Source organism: Sarcophilus harrisii, chromosome 5 (assembly GCF_902635505.1).
Source record: "Sarcophilus harrisii chromosome 5, mSarHar1.11, whole genome shotgun sequence".
Lineage (NCBI taxonomy): Eukaryota > Metazoa > Chordata > Mammalia > Dasyuromorphia > Dasyuridae > Sarcophilus > Sarcophilus harrisii.
Window position 1 is genome coordinate 177058112 of NC_045430.1, and position 19328 is coordinate 177077439.

Genomic DNA, 19328 nt, shown 5'->3' on the forward strand with positions numbered 1-19328 from the left:
GCATTTTATTCTTATTTTTTTTCTTTTTGATTTGATTTTTCTTTTGTAACAAGATAATTGTATAAATATATATGCATATATTGGATTTAACATATATTTTACCTTGTTTAACATATATTGGATTATTTGCCATCTAGGAATGGGGTTGGGAGAAGGGGGGGGGGGAATCAGAACACAAAGTTTTGCAAGAGTTAATGTTGAAAAATTGTCCATGCATATGTTTTGAAAATTAAAAAGCATTAATAAAAATAATGAAATTTAAAAAAGAAATAGGGAGAAAAAAACATCTTTTTGTGGTCTGAGGAGTAGAGAAAAAGAGGGAATTGAATGTTAGGAAGGCCCACCTAGAGATGTTGGGAGCAGCAGAAGCCAAACACTAGTTTAGGAGCTAGGAAAGCCCAGAAAGCCCTCTACTTTGAATTAGGGAAATTTTATATAGAATTTATGAAGGCTGGACCAGTTCCAATGATCTTGTGATGAAGAGAGCCATCTACATCCAGAGAGAGAACTCTGGGAACTGAAAGTAGATCACAACATAGCATTTTCACTTTTTGTTTGCTTGAATTTTGTTTTCTTTTTTCCTTTTTGATTTGATTTTTCTTGTGCAGCAAGATTATTGTATAAATATGTATACATATATTGAATTTAACATATATTTTAACATTTAACATATATTGGATTATTTGCCATCTAGGGGAGTGGGTGGGGGGAAGAGTTTTTACAGGACCATGGATATATAGGTATATAAAATATTTACTGATAATCATAATTTCACAATCTCCACATTCAATTATGAGACCCCATATGAAGTTGTGAACCATAATTTAAGAAACTTGGGATTAGACCAGAATTTTCTTCATAGGAAAAGAACTAAGGAATGAGCAAAGAGCTAGGGCTGTTCCCATGTAATACCCTTTTCCAGCTTTCATTATTTCTAGAACTTTGGCTGCATCCCTTCAGAAAAACATGTCTTCTTTGTGTAGTCTGGGAATAGTGGTGGCTGGACCCCTTCCAATCAAACTGAGACCGTGGCTTGGGGCCTTTGTAGAGAGAGATGAATGGAAGCTGCAAAGAGGGGCCCAGGAAGCATTTAATGTTTCAAACACAGGTTACAGTGGGGAGCCTCACTTTGGCCTCTGGTCACATATTCCTTGAATCCCAGGTTGGGCATAATGTTCCCCAGCTGCTCCTTTTTATTTCCCTAGGCCAAGATGGGCTGATTGCAAGTTCTCCAACAACTCATGGGAGTGACCCCACCCCTTGGGCCACTTTAAGAAGGAAGATGGATGGTGAACCTAGTTGGAGCTGGTGTGGAAGGTGATAGGCTGTCTGACCATGAGAGGCTGGTTTCCAAAGGGAAAGTGTCAAGGTGGGAAGTAACTGAAACCCTCCCCCCCCCCCCAATTTTTAATGAATCCTAGTCCCAGGGGCTCCCAGACAGCACTCAGGTTTGACTCGGAAGGTGTTGGTTAGAGGTGGGCTTTGGCTCCATGGTAAGCAAGACAGGGGGGCAGGACTCAGGAGAGATGCAGTGAGCTTCATGCTCCACCAGCCCCGCTGGGCACCGGCAGCCAGGTACACAGGGCCGGATACAGTGGGCTGCTAGCTCACCCAGAGGTACATGTCGGTTGTAGCAGGTCTGGGGGCAGGGAGGGCCACACTCATCAAAGATGAAGCCTCGATCCAGGGGGCAGCCCACCACTGGAGGAAAAGCAGACGTTCTCAGTGCCAGGGATCAACATCTTACCTGTTCCTCTCCCTCCTCCCCATCCAATCCAGACCTCTGAGCACATCCTAGAATTATAGAAAGTCAGTGGGGGAAAGGAGCCCAAAACAGCCCAGAAGACTCAACACTCCCGAGTACCAAGCCAATTAAAATGCAATTGGGAACAATAATACAATAAAACATAGGTAATATTAGCACATGCTTTTCTGAGTCAATATGTAGCCAGGGGGAAACTTCTATACATTTTAGTGGCTGTTTCTATTGGAGTTTGACAGCAATGATCTAGTCCAACCTACCTGAGCCAGAGTTCCCTCTTTAATACACTGGTTTTACCAGGGAAACCAGCCTTTTTACTGAATTGGGGGGACACAACCAGGGGTGACCCATGCCAATTTGGGACACCTCTACTTAGACTTTTTTCTTACACAGAACCTAAATGTACTTCTGCAACCAATACCCATTAATTCTGCCCTCTGGGTCATCTGAATCCACCTGAGCCTTTTTTTTTTTTTTCTACATGATAGCCCTTCGTAGGTGAAGGCAGCTCTTCTCTCTCATGACCCCCAATGCTAAACATCCCCCCCCATTTGCCTTACCACAGAGGGTCGGACCCCTCCAGGTGGGAGTGATGCCTGCCTGGCGACAGCGGGCGGCGTAGGCCTCCAGGGCATCACAAAGGCAGGCGTCAGCAGAGGCACCAGTCCCACAGGCACACAGATCATAGACACAAGCAGCAAAGAAGGGATCGGGGGGCACAGCCTGGTGGCAGCGCTGGAAAGCTGAGGACTTCAGCATGGCACAGCGGGCATTGGCCTCCCGCCGGGCTCGGTAGCCTGCCTCCCGGCAGGGATCCACCTCCCGGCCCGGGCTGCATGGCTGGCTGAGCCCGGGCCCTTCTGGGATCTAGAAGAAGGAAATAGCCGGCCGGGTGGTGGGGCCCCTGGTGAATGACTGTATCCAGCCAAAGAGAAACTCCTTGGTCTTGGGGAATGTTTTTGTATCCTTAGTGTCTAGCACAGGAGGGATACTGTAGCACATTGTGGATTGTTAATGTTTGTTGAGCTAAGCAAGATCATGCTCTCTGTGATACTGGCATACTTTTATTTCAAAGTTCTTTTGTATAATTATCCCCATTTTACACGTAGGGAAACTGAGACTTGGGCCAAGTGACTCATTCTCCAGTTCATTGTCTTCCAAGTACCAATGGTGGGTGTTCCTCTGTGCTATGTCCTAGGCCCTATTTTCTCTCCAATCACTAATCTCATCTATTCCCACATGTCCTTGCTGCAGATCCTCTATATCCAACCACCAAATCTTCCTCGAGTTCCAGTGTCATGTCCACACCTGCCTGCTCAGTATCTTCACATGGCTATCCTAAGGACATCTCAATGCAACATTTCCAAAACTGACCTCATCGTATCCCCCCTTAAACGTACCTCTCCTTATTTTTGTATGAGGTGGTACCATCCAGTCACTCAGGCTTGGAACCTCACCCAACCTCCACTCACAGCCCCCCACCATCACTATTTTTTGACAATTCTTTCACAATCCCTCTCATATCTGCTGCTTCTCCATATACAGTGGCCATTGCCTCATAGCCTTTTAACGGATCTCCTCGCCTCCAGACCCCATGGTCCAAATTAGACTGATACACAGGACTGTATTTGCCTTGTCATTCCCCCTGTTCAAAAAACTTTCCATAGCTCCCTAGTGTCAACAATATAAAATACAAACTACCCAGCCTGTAATTTAAGGTGCTGGACAGTCTCACTCCAACCTACTTTTCCAGTCTTATTTCACATTCTCTTTTTCATTCTTTAAGTTTTAGCCAAACTGGGTTTCTGGCTTATTCCCTTATCTGCACCTTCCCCCCCCCCCCCCGAACCGCACCTTGAAGGCCCCCCGTGGCCACCAGGGTATCACAAAGCAACACCCTTTCCCTGAAATTCTTTTCCTTCTCATTTCTGCCTATTGAAATCCCCTTTCTAGGCCTTCAAGGTTCAATTCAGGGCCACTTTCATTGTGAAGCCCCCTCCTCCCTATCCCAGATCTCTTCAGTTGAACATGATCTTTGCCCCCTCAAATTTTCCTAGAGCATTGGTCTGGACCTCACTTTAACCCCACCACAGTCTACCATGTATCAAAATGTATTTGTATGCACATTGTAGCTAGCCTACTAGATTATAAACTCCTTGAGGGCAGTGCTGAGTTTTTCATTTTTGTGTCCTCAGTGTTTAATAGTCTTTATTTCTCCTTAGACTTGTATTCTTGATACTTAGGACAGTACCTGGAACATAATCGATGCTAATATATATATATATATATATATATATATGTATACACACATATATATATTATATATATATAATAAATGCTAAAAAGAATATTTGATAACTGATCTATTGATATGATGCCCAGCACAGTTTAACGTTTAATGTTTAATATTACCTTAGCTAATGTCCAAAGTTTTTTCTTTTAGGCTGCCTTAGTCTGTCCAGAGGCCTATTACATAATAATAATAATAAATAACCAGCACTTATATAGCCCTTTAAGTTCTGCAAAATTCTTAACAGCTTATTTCATTGTCACAACAATCCTGGGAAGTAAGTGATATATTTTCATTTTACAGAGAAGGAAATTGAGGCAGACAGATTAAATGACTTTCCCAGGTTCATACCGGTGGTAAGTAACGCCACATTTGAAATCAGGTTTTCCTGACTCTGTGTCCAAATTCAAAGAGGAAAGTTCCAGAGATATTATACCAAAGAAAAAGGGTCAATAGCTTACCCATTGATGCTGCTAGATCTGAGCCACATATCGATTTACCTTTCTTCTTTCTCCCCTTTATCCTCCTGGCGATTTTGCCTAGCTTTGTCTCCATCCTGGATAACCACTCATTTCTACAGCATTTTAATGTTTAGAGTTTTTTTCCTCACTACAACCCTGTTCAAGTACAATTACCCCATTTTATAAATGAAGTTTAAAGGGTTTGCCCATGGCCATTAGCTAGTAAGTGTTGGAGATTTGCGCTTAAATCTGACAGGGTCATTGCTCTTTAAAATATATGTGCATGTATACATATTTATATGTACATACATATTGTATAAATATGTGTAAAATATACATGTATAAGATCTATGTGTATGTATAAATATATTTCCACATATATATGTATATATACATTTTACAGTTCATTAGCATAATGTAATGGATAGAGAAAGTCTGAAATCAGGAAGATTATATTCAAGGTTTACTTCTGATCTATATGGTTCGTATGAGCTTAATCTCTTAGTACCCCCAGATATCTAAGACTAGTTGCTGAGAATAAATCATCAATCCTTTGAAACAAGTTTCTCACAGAGCTCCCTACACTGATAGTCACATATCAGTTCCACTTCTCCTCCGTAGTTATTGATACATATAATTTGGACACTACAGATGCTTCCCAAATACTCCAATAAAGACCAATCCCTGAAAGAGTGATGCTTTATCCCGTCAGTAGGAGGGATAAGTCCTTCCACTTTGCCAGTACAGAACTAACATTGCCGGTATTTGGATGAAGGTTTGTTGCTTTTTACTCTACCCACTGGTCCTTTCATCAGTATCTGCTGCTTCCGTAGAGGGCTTGCCTTAGCTGCTCCTTCCCCTGCAGTCAGGCTCCCTTGCCACTCACCTGCCAGCTGTTGCCAAAGGCAGCCTCGGAGGGTAGGAGTAGCCCGGAGGGACCCTGCAGCTCATCCTGGGTGAAACCGTTGTAGTTCCCACAAAGCCCACAGGTCCGGCCTCGGTAGGAGCCTGGTAAGGTGACCTCCACCTGGGACTGCCCGTTCCACTGCACCTGTGGGGAGAGGCCTGCGTTCAGAGCGGAGGAAGAGAAGGGGGTGGGGTGGGGGGTGGTTCCACAATCACGACGAGATGCGGTCAGTAGGGGGAGCCCTGGACTTGGAGAGGAAGCACTCTGGGGGTATCTTATGAACCACTTCAAACTGATGTTAGGATGAAAGACCATCAGCCATAGAGAGGAACAATGTGGAAATTCGTATGCCAAGGTTACGTTTGTAATTTAAGCTTCTATTCCAGAAAAGAAACATGTCTCAGTCCAATGGGAGGTCATCAGCTAAAATAGTCCCTGAATCTGGGTCCTAGCTGTGAGATGCAAACACATTTGTAGAAATTCAAACACATTTTCCACCTTTTTTTCTAGAAATTTAAACATGTTTTCAGCTACTCTGTTACTTAGGAAAGAACTTTATAGATCCAGAGCTGGAAGAAAACCTCAGAGACTTTCTTGTCCCACCCTTTCATTTCGCAGATGAGGAAACTGAGGTGCAGAGAGGCAGATGCATAACTTAGGAATGTATGTTGATATATATGTTGGTGGGTGCTGGTGAAAGGGAGAAATCTTAGAACTAAACCTCTGCCTTCTCCGAGGCTACCAAACCCCGCTCCCCATCCCCGGACCCAAGCAATAGCTCCCTTCCAGGTTCCTTCTCTCCAGGACCTAACGTCTCCCTTCTCCCAACCTGAAGGCCCAGCTGGGCATGCAGGAACACGGTGCCTCCTCTCAGCTCCACGTAGAGGAAGGGCTCCTTCAGGAAGGGCAGGGAGACAGTGTGTCCATCCACCTGGGGGCAGTGGGGATAATAGGTACCTGGGAAAGTTCACCTCCCTCTCTCCTCCGCTCTTTCTCCCCTCCACCCCACCCCACCTCGGGTTCACATTGGGATGGACCCCAGGACTCTCTGTCTCGTGACTAAGCCCCGCCCCTCACCGTGACCACTCGGTCTTGCAGAAGCCGAATGACCGCGTCTCCCAGAAGCACGGTCACCTCCTTGGTCCAGGCCACACCCCTCCGGCCCCGGTCATCGTTGGTCACGTGGATGCTGTGGGTACAAGGGGTTCCAAGGTGGCCGGGGGATTGAATCTGGGTCCGTGGAAAGAGGAAGGGGTAGGAAGTAACCGGGGCGGCGGGGGGGGGGGGCTCACCTGAAGTCTCCCCCGTGGCAGTCTTTGGTTAGTACGTAACTGCAGGAACCTTGGAAGTGAAACAGGCGGCCATCGAAGGTGCGATAGTGCGGGTCCCCGAAGGCCAGGCAGGAAGCCGGGCGAGGGAGGCAGCGGGGACAGCAGCTCCCGGGATCCAGGACGGGGGCTTCCTCCTAGCTCAACCCACAGAGATCGTGCATCTGAAACCTTAGCACTCGAGAGCTAGAAGGGACCACAGACAGCGTCTAGTCTTCCCCCCCCCCCCCCCCCCCCCCCCCCCCCCCCCCCCCCCCCCCCCCCCCCCCCCCTGATCTCAATCAGGGAAACTGGGACTCCAACCAGAGCTCTGCCCCTGCTCCCAGACCCTTTCTCTAGCACAGGACTGGTTAGATTTATTCCAGGCGTTTCCCAGTATCTCTAAGACTCCCAACTGCCTGCTGTTATTTGTCTAGCTAGGGAGGGGTGGTCTTGGTAGTCTGTGTGGATTCTGTGAACTTTATCATCCCAGGTGTCTTCAAAGAGCAGGTACCTGAGACAGGTTGTTGTTTGTGCTTGGTTGTCCAAGAGGGCCATGACATCTGGGAAGTGATGCCATGGCATGCAAGTGAATTGGATTTAAGTGAGGGAGGACTGGGGAAGGTCTCCTGCCTCAATTTCCCTTCCAGAGCCAGATAACCTCCTTCTCAGTCAGATCCACATGGTATATCTATTCAATGGCAAAATTTTCAGTGCCTAGGGCCCTTGGCATAGAAAGCCTCCTGATAGGGTTGTGTTCATCTGGGCAAGTACATTTGCTCTCCTTAGCCTGGAAATTGCTGGGTACTCACAAGGTCACAGGTAATCAGAGAACAGTGCTGACTGCGGCATTGCACTGTGCCTGCCACACAGGAGCAGCTGGTGCATTCATCCACCACCCAATGCTCACCTGAGGGCACCACATGGCCCTTATAGGAGCAGGAAGGACTGGGGGCTGGGGAAACACAAAAGAAAGGGAGGAAATGATTAGAAATAGATTTTTCCTCTGATTACTGCTTTTGCTCTAAACTCTAAATTTTATGCTGTCTCATTATTGTCATTCTCTTTAATGAAATTATTGATTTCTTCTATGTATGATGTGTTCTTGAAACCCACCCATTCTTTAAGATTAGGTTGTTTAATCTCCAAGTAGTTTTTTAATCTGTTTTCATGATCCCTTATTAAATATAATTTTTATTGCATTATGTTCTGAAAAGAATACTTGTTTTAAATTAATAGCTTTTTATTTTCCAAATACATGCAAAGATAATTTTCAACATTCATCTTTGTAAAACTTGGTGTCCCAAAATTTTCTCCTCCCCTTCCTCCATCCCCTCCTTTAGACAGCAAGTAATCTGATATATGTGAAACATGTACAATTCTACTATGCCTTTATCATGCTGCACAAATAAAATCACATCAAAAAGGAAAAATTGAGAAAGAGGGGGAAAAAAGCAAGCAAACAACAATAAAAATGGTGAAATACTATGTTGTGATCCATACTCTGTCCCCATAGGCCTCTCTCTGAATGTAGATGGCTCTCTCTCCATCACAAGTCTTGGAATTGGCCTGAATTACCTCATTGTTAAAAAGAGCTACATTTATCAGAGTTGATCACATAATCTTGTTGCTGTGTGCAATGGTTTCTTGCTTCTGCTCACTTCACTTAGTATGAACTGTCATGTAAGTCTCCTGGAGGAGACTTTTAAAGGATATTTAGCTCATGCCCTGAAAAGAATACTTTTTAATATTTCTACCCCAAACTATATATTTTTTTTGCCCTAATATGTGGTCAGTCTTTGCAAAGGTACCATGAACCTAACAAATTTCTTAATAGTTATTCAGTTAGCTAAGCAATCAACTAAGGATTTTGCTTCCAGAGAGTATTTTTTAACAATCAATTATTAGTTGCCTTGGGGGGGAAACCCTAAATGTATGTAGTCAAATCCAGTATGTTTTGAAAAATTAAAAAGTTTTTTGTGGAGTACAAACATCTCATTAATTGAATGGACCTTTGTTAGATTAACTAGAGGTTATCTGGAAACATAAGGATTAAAATATAAAGTATATTGATGAGATATTCTTGTGGAGCCTGGGGAAAGATTTGAAAAGTCTTTTTTTTTTTTTTTTAACTATCAAGTAAAATGTATTTTTTCTTTGTCGACATTATAAACATTTTTCCTTCCTGATGTGCTACATTTTTATATCTATAAATGAGTATGCCTAAATATGGCATTCACATATATACTAAATTTCAATGGATGGGGGAGGGAAGAGAACACAGATGTTTATCTTAGGTGATGTTGCAACTAATTATCATTAGTTTTATTGACAATGTTAATTTAAGAGAAAGTGCCTCATTACTTAAAAACTGCATTTCTGTCTTTTAAATTTATTGCATAAACTTTGAGTAAGGAAGGGGGGGAGAAGTAAACCTTGAGAAAAAGGTATATTCCTTTTTATTCCCATTTAGTTCTCTCCAGATATCTATCATATTAACAAACATTTATGAAGTACCTATTAGGTACCAAAGTACCTTAGTTTACAAACATTATCCAAGTCTTTACAACCCTAGGAGGTAAGTACTATTATTATCCTCATTTTACAGTTAAGAAAACTGAGGAAGACAGTAATTAAGTGATTTTCAGAGTCACCTGTTACATAGTGTCTAAGGCCAGATTTCAACTCGGATATTCTTGACTCCAAGCCTAAATACTCTATCCATTGCACTGCCTAGCTACCTCTACAGAAATTAGGGGGAGAAGAGTAATTCATACCCTCACAATACAGGTATCCCTAGTCCTGACGACCAATCTGGTTGCATCCTGCACACAGGACTATACTTACAGATGAGAAAACTGAGGCAGATTGAATTAAGCGATTTTCCCAGGTCCCACAGCTAGTAAGTGTCTGAGGACTGATTTGAACACATGAAGATGAGTCTTCCTGATCCCAAGTCCACTGCTCTAGCCACTGTGCTAGCTGCCTATTTTTTCATTCATAGAGTGTGATTGAGGTAGAAAGTCTTTTAAGTGACAGATGGAGAAAGTTGGAGGAACAGCAGCAATGCTTCTACTTCATATATCGGCCATGGGCCACATGTGAGATCCATATGTACCCTCCTCAATGACACAACTTGATATTGGTCACAGCAACCGCCCATGTTGAGTTCCCATGTCCAGCCACCCGGACAGACCAGAACTGGCCATTTCCTCCATGTGACACTATATGGCCCCAGCTTGGGACAGATAATAAGATTTTAAATTAGTAAGAATGTTAGGGAATTAGTCCCAATCTCTACTTTTAACAGAGAAATGAAGTGATTTGGCTAATGTCACACAACTCTTAAGGAGTAGTGCCAATTTTTAAACCCAGCTGCTCTGGATACAAATTCAATGCTCTTTCCACTGTGCCATGATATCTTCTGTGAAGTTGAAGGTGGGCTCCCATCTTAGGGAAAGTGGCCAAGGTAAATCACTTTTTTTGCTGCTCTTTATTTTCTCTACTTGCTCCAAACCACCAAAGGGCAAAAAGAAGCCTGCCCTTCTGCCACTATCTGGCCCTTCTGTGATTACCTGCTTGGCCTCTTCTCTCCCTATCCCCTTAAGGTCCCCACCTGGGCTGTCCTTCCAGTCTCTTCCTTTGTGGCCCATGGCCGATATATGAAGTAGAAGCATTGCTGCTGTTCCTCCAACTTTCTCCATCTGTCACTTAAAAGACTTTCTGCTCAATCACACTCTATGAATGAAAAAATAGGCAACTAGCACAGTGGCTAGAGCAGTGGACTTGGGATCAGGAAGACTCATCTTCATGTGTTCAAATCAGTCCTCAGACACTTACTAGCTGTGGGACCTGGGAAAATCATTTAATTCAATCTGCCTCAGTTTTCTCATCTGTAAAATGACCTAAAAAGAAATGGCAAACCACTGCAGTATCTCTGCTAAGAAAATCCCAGAATGGGATCATGAACAGTCAAATGAGACTGAAATGACAGAACAACAACATGGATGAAGACATGAGGTTGGAAAGTAAATTCTGGGGTCAGTCTCTTATATCCTTACTTTATCCTAGGCATTCAAATTGGGGATCAGGATCAGAGTTGTCAAAGATCTTTTAAGACAATTCTGATCCTGATCCCCTCCAATTCTGCAGCCTCCACCCTACTTATAGTCCCCTTCTCATGGCCAGCATAGTGTAGTGGGAAGTTTACTGGGCTTGGAGTCAAAAAGATCTGGAAAGCATGGAAAGCCTAGCTCTCCCACTCGCTGTTTTTGTGAACTTGGGCAAATCACTTTACCAGAGTCTCAGTTTCCTTATCTGTAAAATGGAGATAATGATACAAGCCATATCTACTTAACTAATAATAGCTAACATTTATTTTTGCAGGCAAAACACTTTTTATAGCTGAAAGCAATATATAAATACTCATTATTATCGTTAGCCCAGAGATTCTGATCATCAAGCCTGAGGCCAAATTCACTTAGAAGGTTTGGTTTGTGGGATCTGGAATCATACACTCTTTACTTTAGAGCTGGAAGGATCTAAGATCAACCCTCTTATTTGACAGATAAAGATCACGAGACCCAGAAGCAATTACAGGATTTATCCAAAAGCATAAAAGTTGGTTTTTTTGTTTGTTTGTTTGTTTTTGTTTTCTAGAACTTAGCATAGTGCTTGGTATATAGCAGGTGCTTATTAAATGTTTGTTGGCTGACTGACTATGTGGATGAGCTGGGCTTCAGACTAAGGGTCTCTAATTTTAAATCTAGTACTCTTCTTCCATATACAGTTCTTTAGCCAGGCAAGGATAGAACTTCCCTCCAGGAAAGGGCAGAAAACTCCCATTAAACTTGGGAGAGTTCTGAGTTCTGAGTTTCAACAGACACAACTTAAAGCACCCAACCTCAGACCAGGCTCCTGAAGCTCTGACCAAATGTCAGAAGGTGAGATTTCCCCCACTGTTTTCTCCACTCTAATAAAGAAGGAGAAGGTTTTAAGTTCACTTTCTGCCCATTCATCTATCCTGCCAAGTGGCTGGCAGCTGGGTAGTTAGAGATGGGAGCTGGTTACTCACCTCTGCAAATAGGGCAGCAGGTCCCGGGGACGGTGTGCTGCTCGGCAGGAGGACAGCTGAGGTGGGGGCAGGTGCGGTGAATACAGAGCCAAGTGAGGTCCTGGGAACCGTGAGCAATGGAGAGCAGAAGTGGAGATTGGGAAGGAGGGGTAGTGGAGAAAGGAACCAAGTTAGAAGGGGCCTGTCAGTCAGTCAATAAATATTTGTCAAACACCTACTATATGCCAAGGCTTGTGCAAAGTGCTTAGGAATACAAAAAGGTAATACAGGAGGAGGGGAGGTCTGCTCTTTGAGCTGCTGGGCCAGAGAAGAGCCCGTTCACTCTCAGGCTCTGAGATGGATGGAGTTTGGGTCTCACCTGACATTGACAGGTGTAACAGGGGTCTGGTGGGGTCAGCTCCCTCCCCAGCAGGCCAGCAGTGCAGTTACTCAGGGCTTCTGTGGAGACAGACCAAGGAGCCTAGGGTTGTGGACCTAGGAACCTGTCCTCCTAATCCTGAAACAGCAGCTCCCTAAATGTGATGGCCCACAGTCCCCGCTTCACTCTTCCATCTTGGTCTCTCCCTTCCCAGTTTGGAGAACTCACGGGTACATGTAGGGCAGCAATTCTGGGGACCCGGGGGCAGGAGCTGATTAGGAGGGCAGCCCACCAAGCTGGGGCAGTATCTCCGGTAGCACCGTAGGCGTGGAGTGCCCCCTGGTGACAACTACAAGGAAATGAGGACATTTACACGTGCGTCAGTGTCCTGGGGTGTTGAACTACACATATTTAGCCCCACATGGTTCACCCAGGTGCTTCCCTACCTCGCAGCTGCAGACTTCACAGGGATCTTTGCCTGGCTGGAAACTCTCCCCTGGTTCATACTTCTGGCCTTCATACACACAATCTGTGATGAAGGAAGGATCAACAGATTCTACCTCTCCTGGGGCACTGCCCGAGAAGGACCCCTTCCTTTATTCTTCCCCCAATCCAACTAAGAAGCTTGAGAAGGGGAAACTGAAGCACAGAATCAGAGACAAGCTGCTACCCAGTAGATATTCTGTAAAGGCCCTGGTTATAGCCAGGTTATAACCAAGGCAGGAGTCCTGTATTGTTGATGTTTATTGTCCGTCCTTCATTCCCTTCAGACCAAGGAGAGTGATATCTTGACTTCTGAGTGAATTGGACTTAAGTGAAGCAGAACTGCTTCAAAATCATCAACCTCAGTCACTGCACCGGAGATACCAGAGCCCAGTGGCAAGACATAGGGCAGGAGGACTGGGGCCAGTCCCACGACCTCCAGATCTCAGCCCTTGAAGTCCCAAACCTCAACAGTCTTGCCAATCCAGGCTCCTTTCTTCTGTCACCCTCACCAAACTTCATCTTCTCCCCAGGTACCTTTGCAGAGTGGGCAGCAGTCTGTAGACTCCTGTTGGGGATGGGCACAGGAGCTGACACAGCGGACACGGGCACAGGTAATGACACCCTCATGGCACATGCAGGAGGAGCAGGGGGCATCCAGAGGGGTCCAGCTGCTGCCCTCGGGGTGTTCCCCATTTGGGGACAGGCATCCTGCAGGAAAATGTGAGTGGACAGACCTGACCTCAATTTGGCTCCCAATTGGCATGGGAGTGGGTAGGGAGTAGAAGGAAGAAAGGGGAGATGAGGTGGAGATCTTGCTGGGTAGGCAGACAGCTGTGAGGGAACGAGGTAAAGTAACCCAGAAAGGGTTTTAAAGTTGAAAAAGCTGCCCAGCCTAAGGGAGGCCCTGGAGGAGGCCTAAAGGGAAAGGCTTCAAAGAATCATCTAATTGAAGAACTGAAAGGGACTAAATTGACTTCTCCAGAAAAAGCAAATCCAGCTTCTGCTGGAAGATCTCTTGAGGGGGGAGACCACTTTTAGACCAATCTAATTGTATGAGAGTTTGGACAGCTGGAAAATCAAGTGGTTTAGGAGGAGGAAGCAAGGAGAAACTGAGATATGGAGAAACAGGGAAAACCCATTGGGTGGGGACTGTTACCTCTACAGCGGGGGCAGCAAGTCCCAGCTTCTGTCACTTGGAGAACACAGGATAGTGAAGGGCATAGCACTCTCTTACAGTACACATTCCCAGCCTATGGAGGATAAAAAATCAGTCTTTCTCCCCATCCCTCCCCTCCATGAGGAATGAGAACATAGTGGTTGTTGAGGGACCTCCTGATCACCTCATCAAACAGAGCCATATCAGTTCCTTATGAGAGCTATGATTAAGATGGGGCAGCCAAGGCTTTCCCAGACACCTAACATGATGAGGGGCCACATTTATCCAAAGACCATTATTTCCATACTTCAGTGCTCCCAGAGGGATTGGAAAAAAAGATAGAATCTGACAGTAGAGGAGAAATTAGGATCATGGGCCATCAGAAGATGGGGAAGGAAAGGGGAGGTCCCTTCTCCCATGGCTACATCCATAGTTGGACTTTCCGTCTTGGAGATTGACTGCTTTCCCATACCAGATCCTTTGGGAGCTATCTCCCTCCATCCCACCCCTTCTACACTCAACTGAATTTGTCCCAGATGTTGGGATTCCTAAATTATAGCTTGGCTCCTCCCTCCCCAAACCAGTTTGGGGGCTGCTCAACGCTTAGGATACCTGACAGTAACACTGCTCACAGCTGCCCTTTGGACCTTCAAACTCTTCTCCATCCTGGTATTCACGCCCCTCAAAGCTGCAGCCTGTGGGGCAGAAATAAGATAGGTTGAAAGCTGGCCCAGCCTCCAACCTTGCCCTCTTACCTCTGTCTCCAGCAGGAAAGGGAGTGAGTATGTGGCTGGAGGGCGGAGGAAGAGAGCTCACTTTGGCAGGTGGGGCAGGAACAGGGTCCTGGGGTAGGGTGAGAGCAGAGAGCTGGTGGGCATGGCTTCTTTAGGCACTGCACAGAGCCTGCCTGAGGAAGAAAGAATAGAGCCCAGTTCTTTAAAATCAAGCCCACCCACTCACTACCTTCTCAAGTTCCCACCTCAGTGAAATCCTTTTCCTTCATGTTTTTATGCAAGCCCCATATTTTTATCTGAAACTTTCTGTTCTCCCTCACTTCAGTCAATAGACCTGAGTTCTAATCAATTAGGCAATAAACAAGCATTTATTAGATGCTTATTGTAGACTAGGCACTAGGCTAAGTGCTAGGGATCATTATATGCAGCTAGGTAGCACAGTGTTAAAATCAGGAAAATTTATCTTCCTGAGTTTAAATCCAGCTTCAGACACTAATTACTTGTGTGATTCTGGGCAATCACTTAACCCTATTTATTTCAGTTTCCTTATCTATAAAATTATCTGGAGGAGTAAATGGCAAACCATTCCAGTATCTTAGCAAAGAAAATCCCAAATGGGGTCACGAAAAGTTGGACATAACTGAAACCAATGAACAACAACAAAGGGATTCTAAAACAGATAAAAACATTCCCTGTCCTTATGGAGTTTCCTATGTAATGAGTGAGACAGTATATAAATTCTGCCTCTTTCTCACTGACTATCCTCAGGCAGCACTTCCCCTCTGAGATTTTCAAGCCATGAGATCTCACTGCTATTCAGAGAAGTCTCCTGGCCAGTACCATATATTTTTTCCCCCCAATTGTTTAGATCTGACTTTATTTGTGTGAGCAACATTTTGTAATTGTGTTCATACACTTTCTGAGTTTGTCTTGGCAGATAGATACCCAAATATTTTATTTTGTCTACAGTTATTTTAAATGGAGTTTCTCTTTGTATCTTTTGCTGCTGGGATTTGTCAATAATATATAGTTCAGTAATTCTCACACTATCTCTCCAGATCTTTTGATTTTCCAATGAGAAAAAAATTTCATTAACTTGGCTTGGTTTTACTATTCCCTGATATCCCATGGAAATATTAGTTTGCATTTCCTCAATTTTAATTTTTTAAAATAACTTTTTATTGCCAGAACTCATGCCAGGGTAATTTTTACTCACTTCTGTTCCGATTTTTCTCCTCCCTCTCTCCACCCCCTCCCCCAGATGTACCATATGTTTTTAATGATTGCTGCTTTATAATAGAGATTTAGGTCTAGTACTGCTAGACCACCATCCTTTATATATATATTTTTTCATTAATTCCCTTGATATTCTTGAGCTTTTGTTTTCCAGATGAATTTTGTTGTTATTTTTTCTAGCTCTATAAAATAATTTTTGGCAATTTGATTGGTACAGCACTGAACAAGTAGACCAATTTAGGTAGAATTGTCATTTTTGTTATATTAGCTTGGCCTACACATGAGCAATTGATATTTTTCCAGTTATTTAGATCCAACTTTATTTGTGTGAAAAGTATTTTGTAATTTGTGTTCACATAGTTTCTGGGTTTGTTTTAGCAGGAAGACACACAAATATTATATTTTGTCTACAGTTATTTTAAAAGAAATTTCTCCTTCTATCTCTTGCTGCTGGGCTTCATTACTAACATAAAAACGCTGGTGATTTGTATAGTTTTATTTTATATCCTGCAACTTTGCTAGTTACTGTTTCTAGTAGTTTTTTTTAGTTGATTCTCGGGTTCTTAAGTCTACAAACACTGATAGTTTTATCTCTTCATTGCCTATTCTAATTCCTTTAATTTCTTTTTTCATTTCTTATTGCTAAAGTCAACATTTCTAGTACAATATTGAATAATAGTGGTGATAATGGGCATCCTTGTTTCACCCCTGATCTTATTGGGAATAGTTGTAGCTTCTCCCTACTACAAATAATGGTTGCAGATGATTTCAGATAGATGCTGCTTACTTTCTAGTGTTTTAAATAGGAATGGCTGCTATATTTTGTTAAAAGTCTTTTCTGCATCTATTGAGATTATCAAATGATTTCTATTAGTTTTGTTGTTGATATAGTCAATTTTGGCAATAGTTTTCCTGATATTGAACCAGGATAAATTTCTAGTATAAATCTCATTTGTTTATAATGTATTATCTCGATAAATTTTTGTAATCTCTTTGCTAATATTTATTTAAAATTTTTGCATCAATATTCAGCAGGGAGATTACTCTGTAATTTTCTTTCTCTATTTTGGCTCTTCTTGGTTTAGGTATTAGTATCATATTTGTGTCATAGAAAGAAGTTAGCAAGACCCTTCTTTACCTATTTTTCCCAATAATTCACATAGTATTAGAATTAATTGTTCTTTAAATGTTTGGTAGAATTCATTTGTAAATCCATCTGGCCCTGGAGATTTTTTCTTAGGGATTTCATTGATGGTTTCTTCAATGCTTTTTTTCTAAAATGGGACTGCTTAAGTAATTTATTTCCTCTTTTGTTAATCTGGGCAATTTATATTTTTGTAAATATTCATCCATTTTAGTTAGATTGCCAGATTTGTTAGCATTCAATTGGGCAAAATAATTCCTAATTATTGCTTTAATTTCTTCTTGGGTCAAGGAAAAAGTATCTTCTTAGTCCTGATGGTACTTACTTGGCAGGTACAGTAGGAGCAAGCAGAATCAATGGGGTCAGGAAAGGTTTCTCCTTGGGCAGTAGTGATCCCATTGTAGAAGCAACCTAAAGGATTAGGACCGAAAAACAATGAGAGGAGAACCAAAGACAATGAATCAACTGGTATTCATGTAGTCCTACTATGTGTTCATGTCAGCAGAAATTTAAGATAAGATCTTGCATGAAACAAATTTACCATCTAGTTGAAGAAATCGAAATATACATGAAAATTCAGACTTAAGTGCTAAAATGCAGTTATAGATGGAAAGGGAGAGATCAGTGTGGGTTGAAATAATGAGAGAAGACTTACTGGAAAAGGTGAAACTTGTGGGTCTTAAAGGATGGAAGGAAGAATCACGTAGGCAAGAGAAATTCCCCAGGGGGAACTATAGGAAGATGAAGTCAGTGGAAATAGAATTACAGAATGATAAGGAAATAATAATAGGAGATTAATGCACTCCAAACTCCCATTCTTCAGTCATTCAATTCAATATGACAAATATTTATGAAGCGCCTATTAAGTAGTGAAGGCTGCTAGGTGACAAAATAATTAAAGCACTGGTCTAGAAATTTTTTTCTTTTTTTTTTCTTTTTTTTTTTTTTAATTTAATAGCCTTTTATTTACAGGATATATGCATGGGTAACTTTACAGCATTAACAATTGCCAAACCTCTTGTTCCAATTTTTTACTTCTTACCCCCCCACCCCCTCCCCCAGATGACAGGATGACCAGTAGATGTTAAATACATTAAAATATAAATTAGATACACACTGGTCTAGAAATTAAGAAATTCAAATCCTAACTTCAAATCTGGTCTCAGACACTAGCTGTCAGACCCTGGATAAATCACTTAACCCTGTTTGCCATTTCCTTATCTGTAAAATGAGCTGGAGAAGGAAATGGCAAACTACTCTAGTATCTCTGCCAAGAAAATCCCAAATAGAGGTCACAAAGAGTTGGAAGAACTGAAAAATGACTCAATAACAACAAATTAAGTGATGGGGATATAAACAAAAATGGAACAGTCTCTCCCCTTAAAGACATTACATTCTACTTGGAAGACATAACTCCTACCTAGAAAATTAAACAGAAAAGGGAAAAACATTTTGACAAAGGAGTTTCCATATGTAGCAAGGACTAACTGGGAGAATCAAAAAAAAAAAAAATCTCAAACGCAAGAAACCTTTTCCTTGGTACTTTTTAGTGCTGGTGCCTTTCCTCTGTGATCATCTCTAATTTATCTAGTAGATATCCAGCAGGCCCTTCTTTGACTTTATTTGCCTTCCTAGCACTTAACACAATGCCTAGCACATAATAATCACCTAATAAATATTTGTTGGTGTAACTTGTTGACCAGGAGGGAGATAAGAATTTAAATTCTGAAAGAAATATGGTAAATATAGGAGTAGGTAAAGAATGTCCTGACAAAAGAAGGTTCTTTCTGAGTAAGTTGGAAAGATGAAATTGGGGTACATAATGGAGCCTCTTAAAAAGCTGGTTCCCATGTTTACCCTCCAAGCACCTAGGTGCTTAAGGGGATAGCGTACTAAATCTGGAGTCCTTAAGAATCATCTGTCTGAGTTCAAATCTGGCCTCAGACACTCACTTGTTGTGACCCTGGGCACTTAAGACCCTTAATCCTGTCTGCCTCAGTTTTCTCATTTGTAAAATGAGCTGGAGAAGAGAATAGCAACCATCCCATTATTTTTGCCAAACGGGGTCACAAAGAATCATACACGACTGAAACAAATCAACAACATTTACCCTCACAGGTGGGGCAACAGTGCCCAGGCAAGGTGAGTGGGTGGCTGCAGCTTGGCTGGTCACAGGGTCTACGATCACAGGAGACAAAACCCCCAATGCAGGTACAGTAATTACATGGATTTTCTGGCTCTGGGAACTCCTGAACGCTCAGGTACCGCTGCCCCAGGTACTCACACCCTAGGGAGAATCGATGGTGAAAGGACAAAGAGGAAAAGACATGGAGAAGAGAGAGCTTGGGCTTGCCCTATACCCTGTACCCTACTCCAGAGAAGTCTCAGGTAAATGGCTTCACTGCTCAGGCAG

At 42.9% G+C, this 19328-nt stretch overlaps 1 protein-coding gene across 1 annotated transcript in view; it reads right to left on the reverse strand.

Annotated features, from left to right (window-relative positions):
- Nucleotides 1–756: 756 nt before the first annotated feature.
- KCP (kielin cysteine rich BMP regulator) overlaps nt 757–19328 on the reverse strand; it is a 30951-nt gene continuing 12379 nt past the window's right edge. The window contains exons 17-33 of the mRNA XM_031939032.1: nt 19026–19202; nt 17241–17326; nt 14618–14708; nt 14414–14496; nt 13802–13895; nt 13180–13353; nt 12606–12688; nt 12388–12508; nt 12160–12239; nt 11802–11901; nt 7540–7682; nt 6713–6885; nt 6498–6609; nt 6250–6351; nt 5400–5564; nt 2323–2629; nt 757–1701 (exon numbers count right to left, since the gene is read on the reverse strand). Of these exons, the coding sequence (XP_031794892.1) occupies nt 1445–1701; nt 2323–2629; nt 5400–5564; nt 6250–6351; nt 6498–6609; nt 6713–6885; nt 7540–7682; nt 11802–11901; nt 12160–12239; nt 12388–12508; nt 12606–12688; nt 13180–13353; nt 13802–13895; nt 14414–14496; nt 14618–14708; nt 17241–17326; nt 19026–19202 (2348 nt within the window). The 3' untranslated portion in view covers nt 757–1444. The remainder of the gene's footprint in view (nt 1702–2322; nt 2630–5399; nt 5565–6249; nt 6352–6497; nt 6610–6712; nt 6886–7539; nt 7683–11801; nt 11902–12159; nt 12240–12387; nt 12509–12605; nt 12689–13179; nt 13354–13801; nt 13896–14413; nt 14497–14617; nt 14709–17240; nt 17327–19025; nt 19203–19328) is intronic.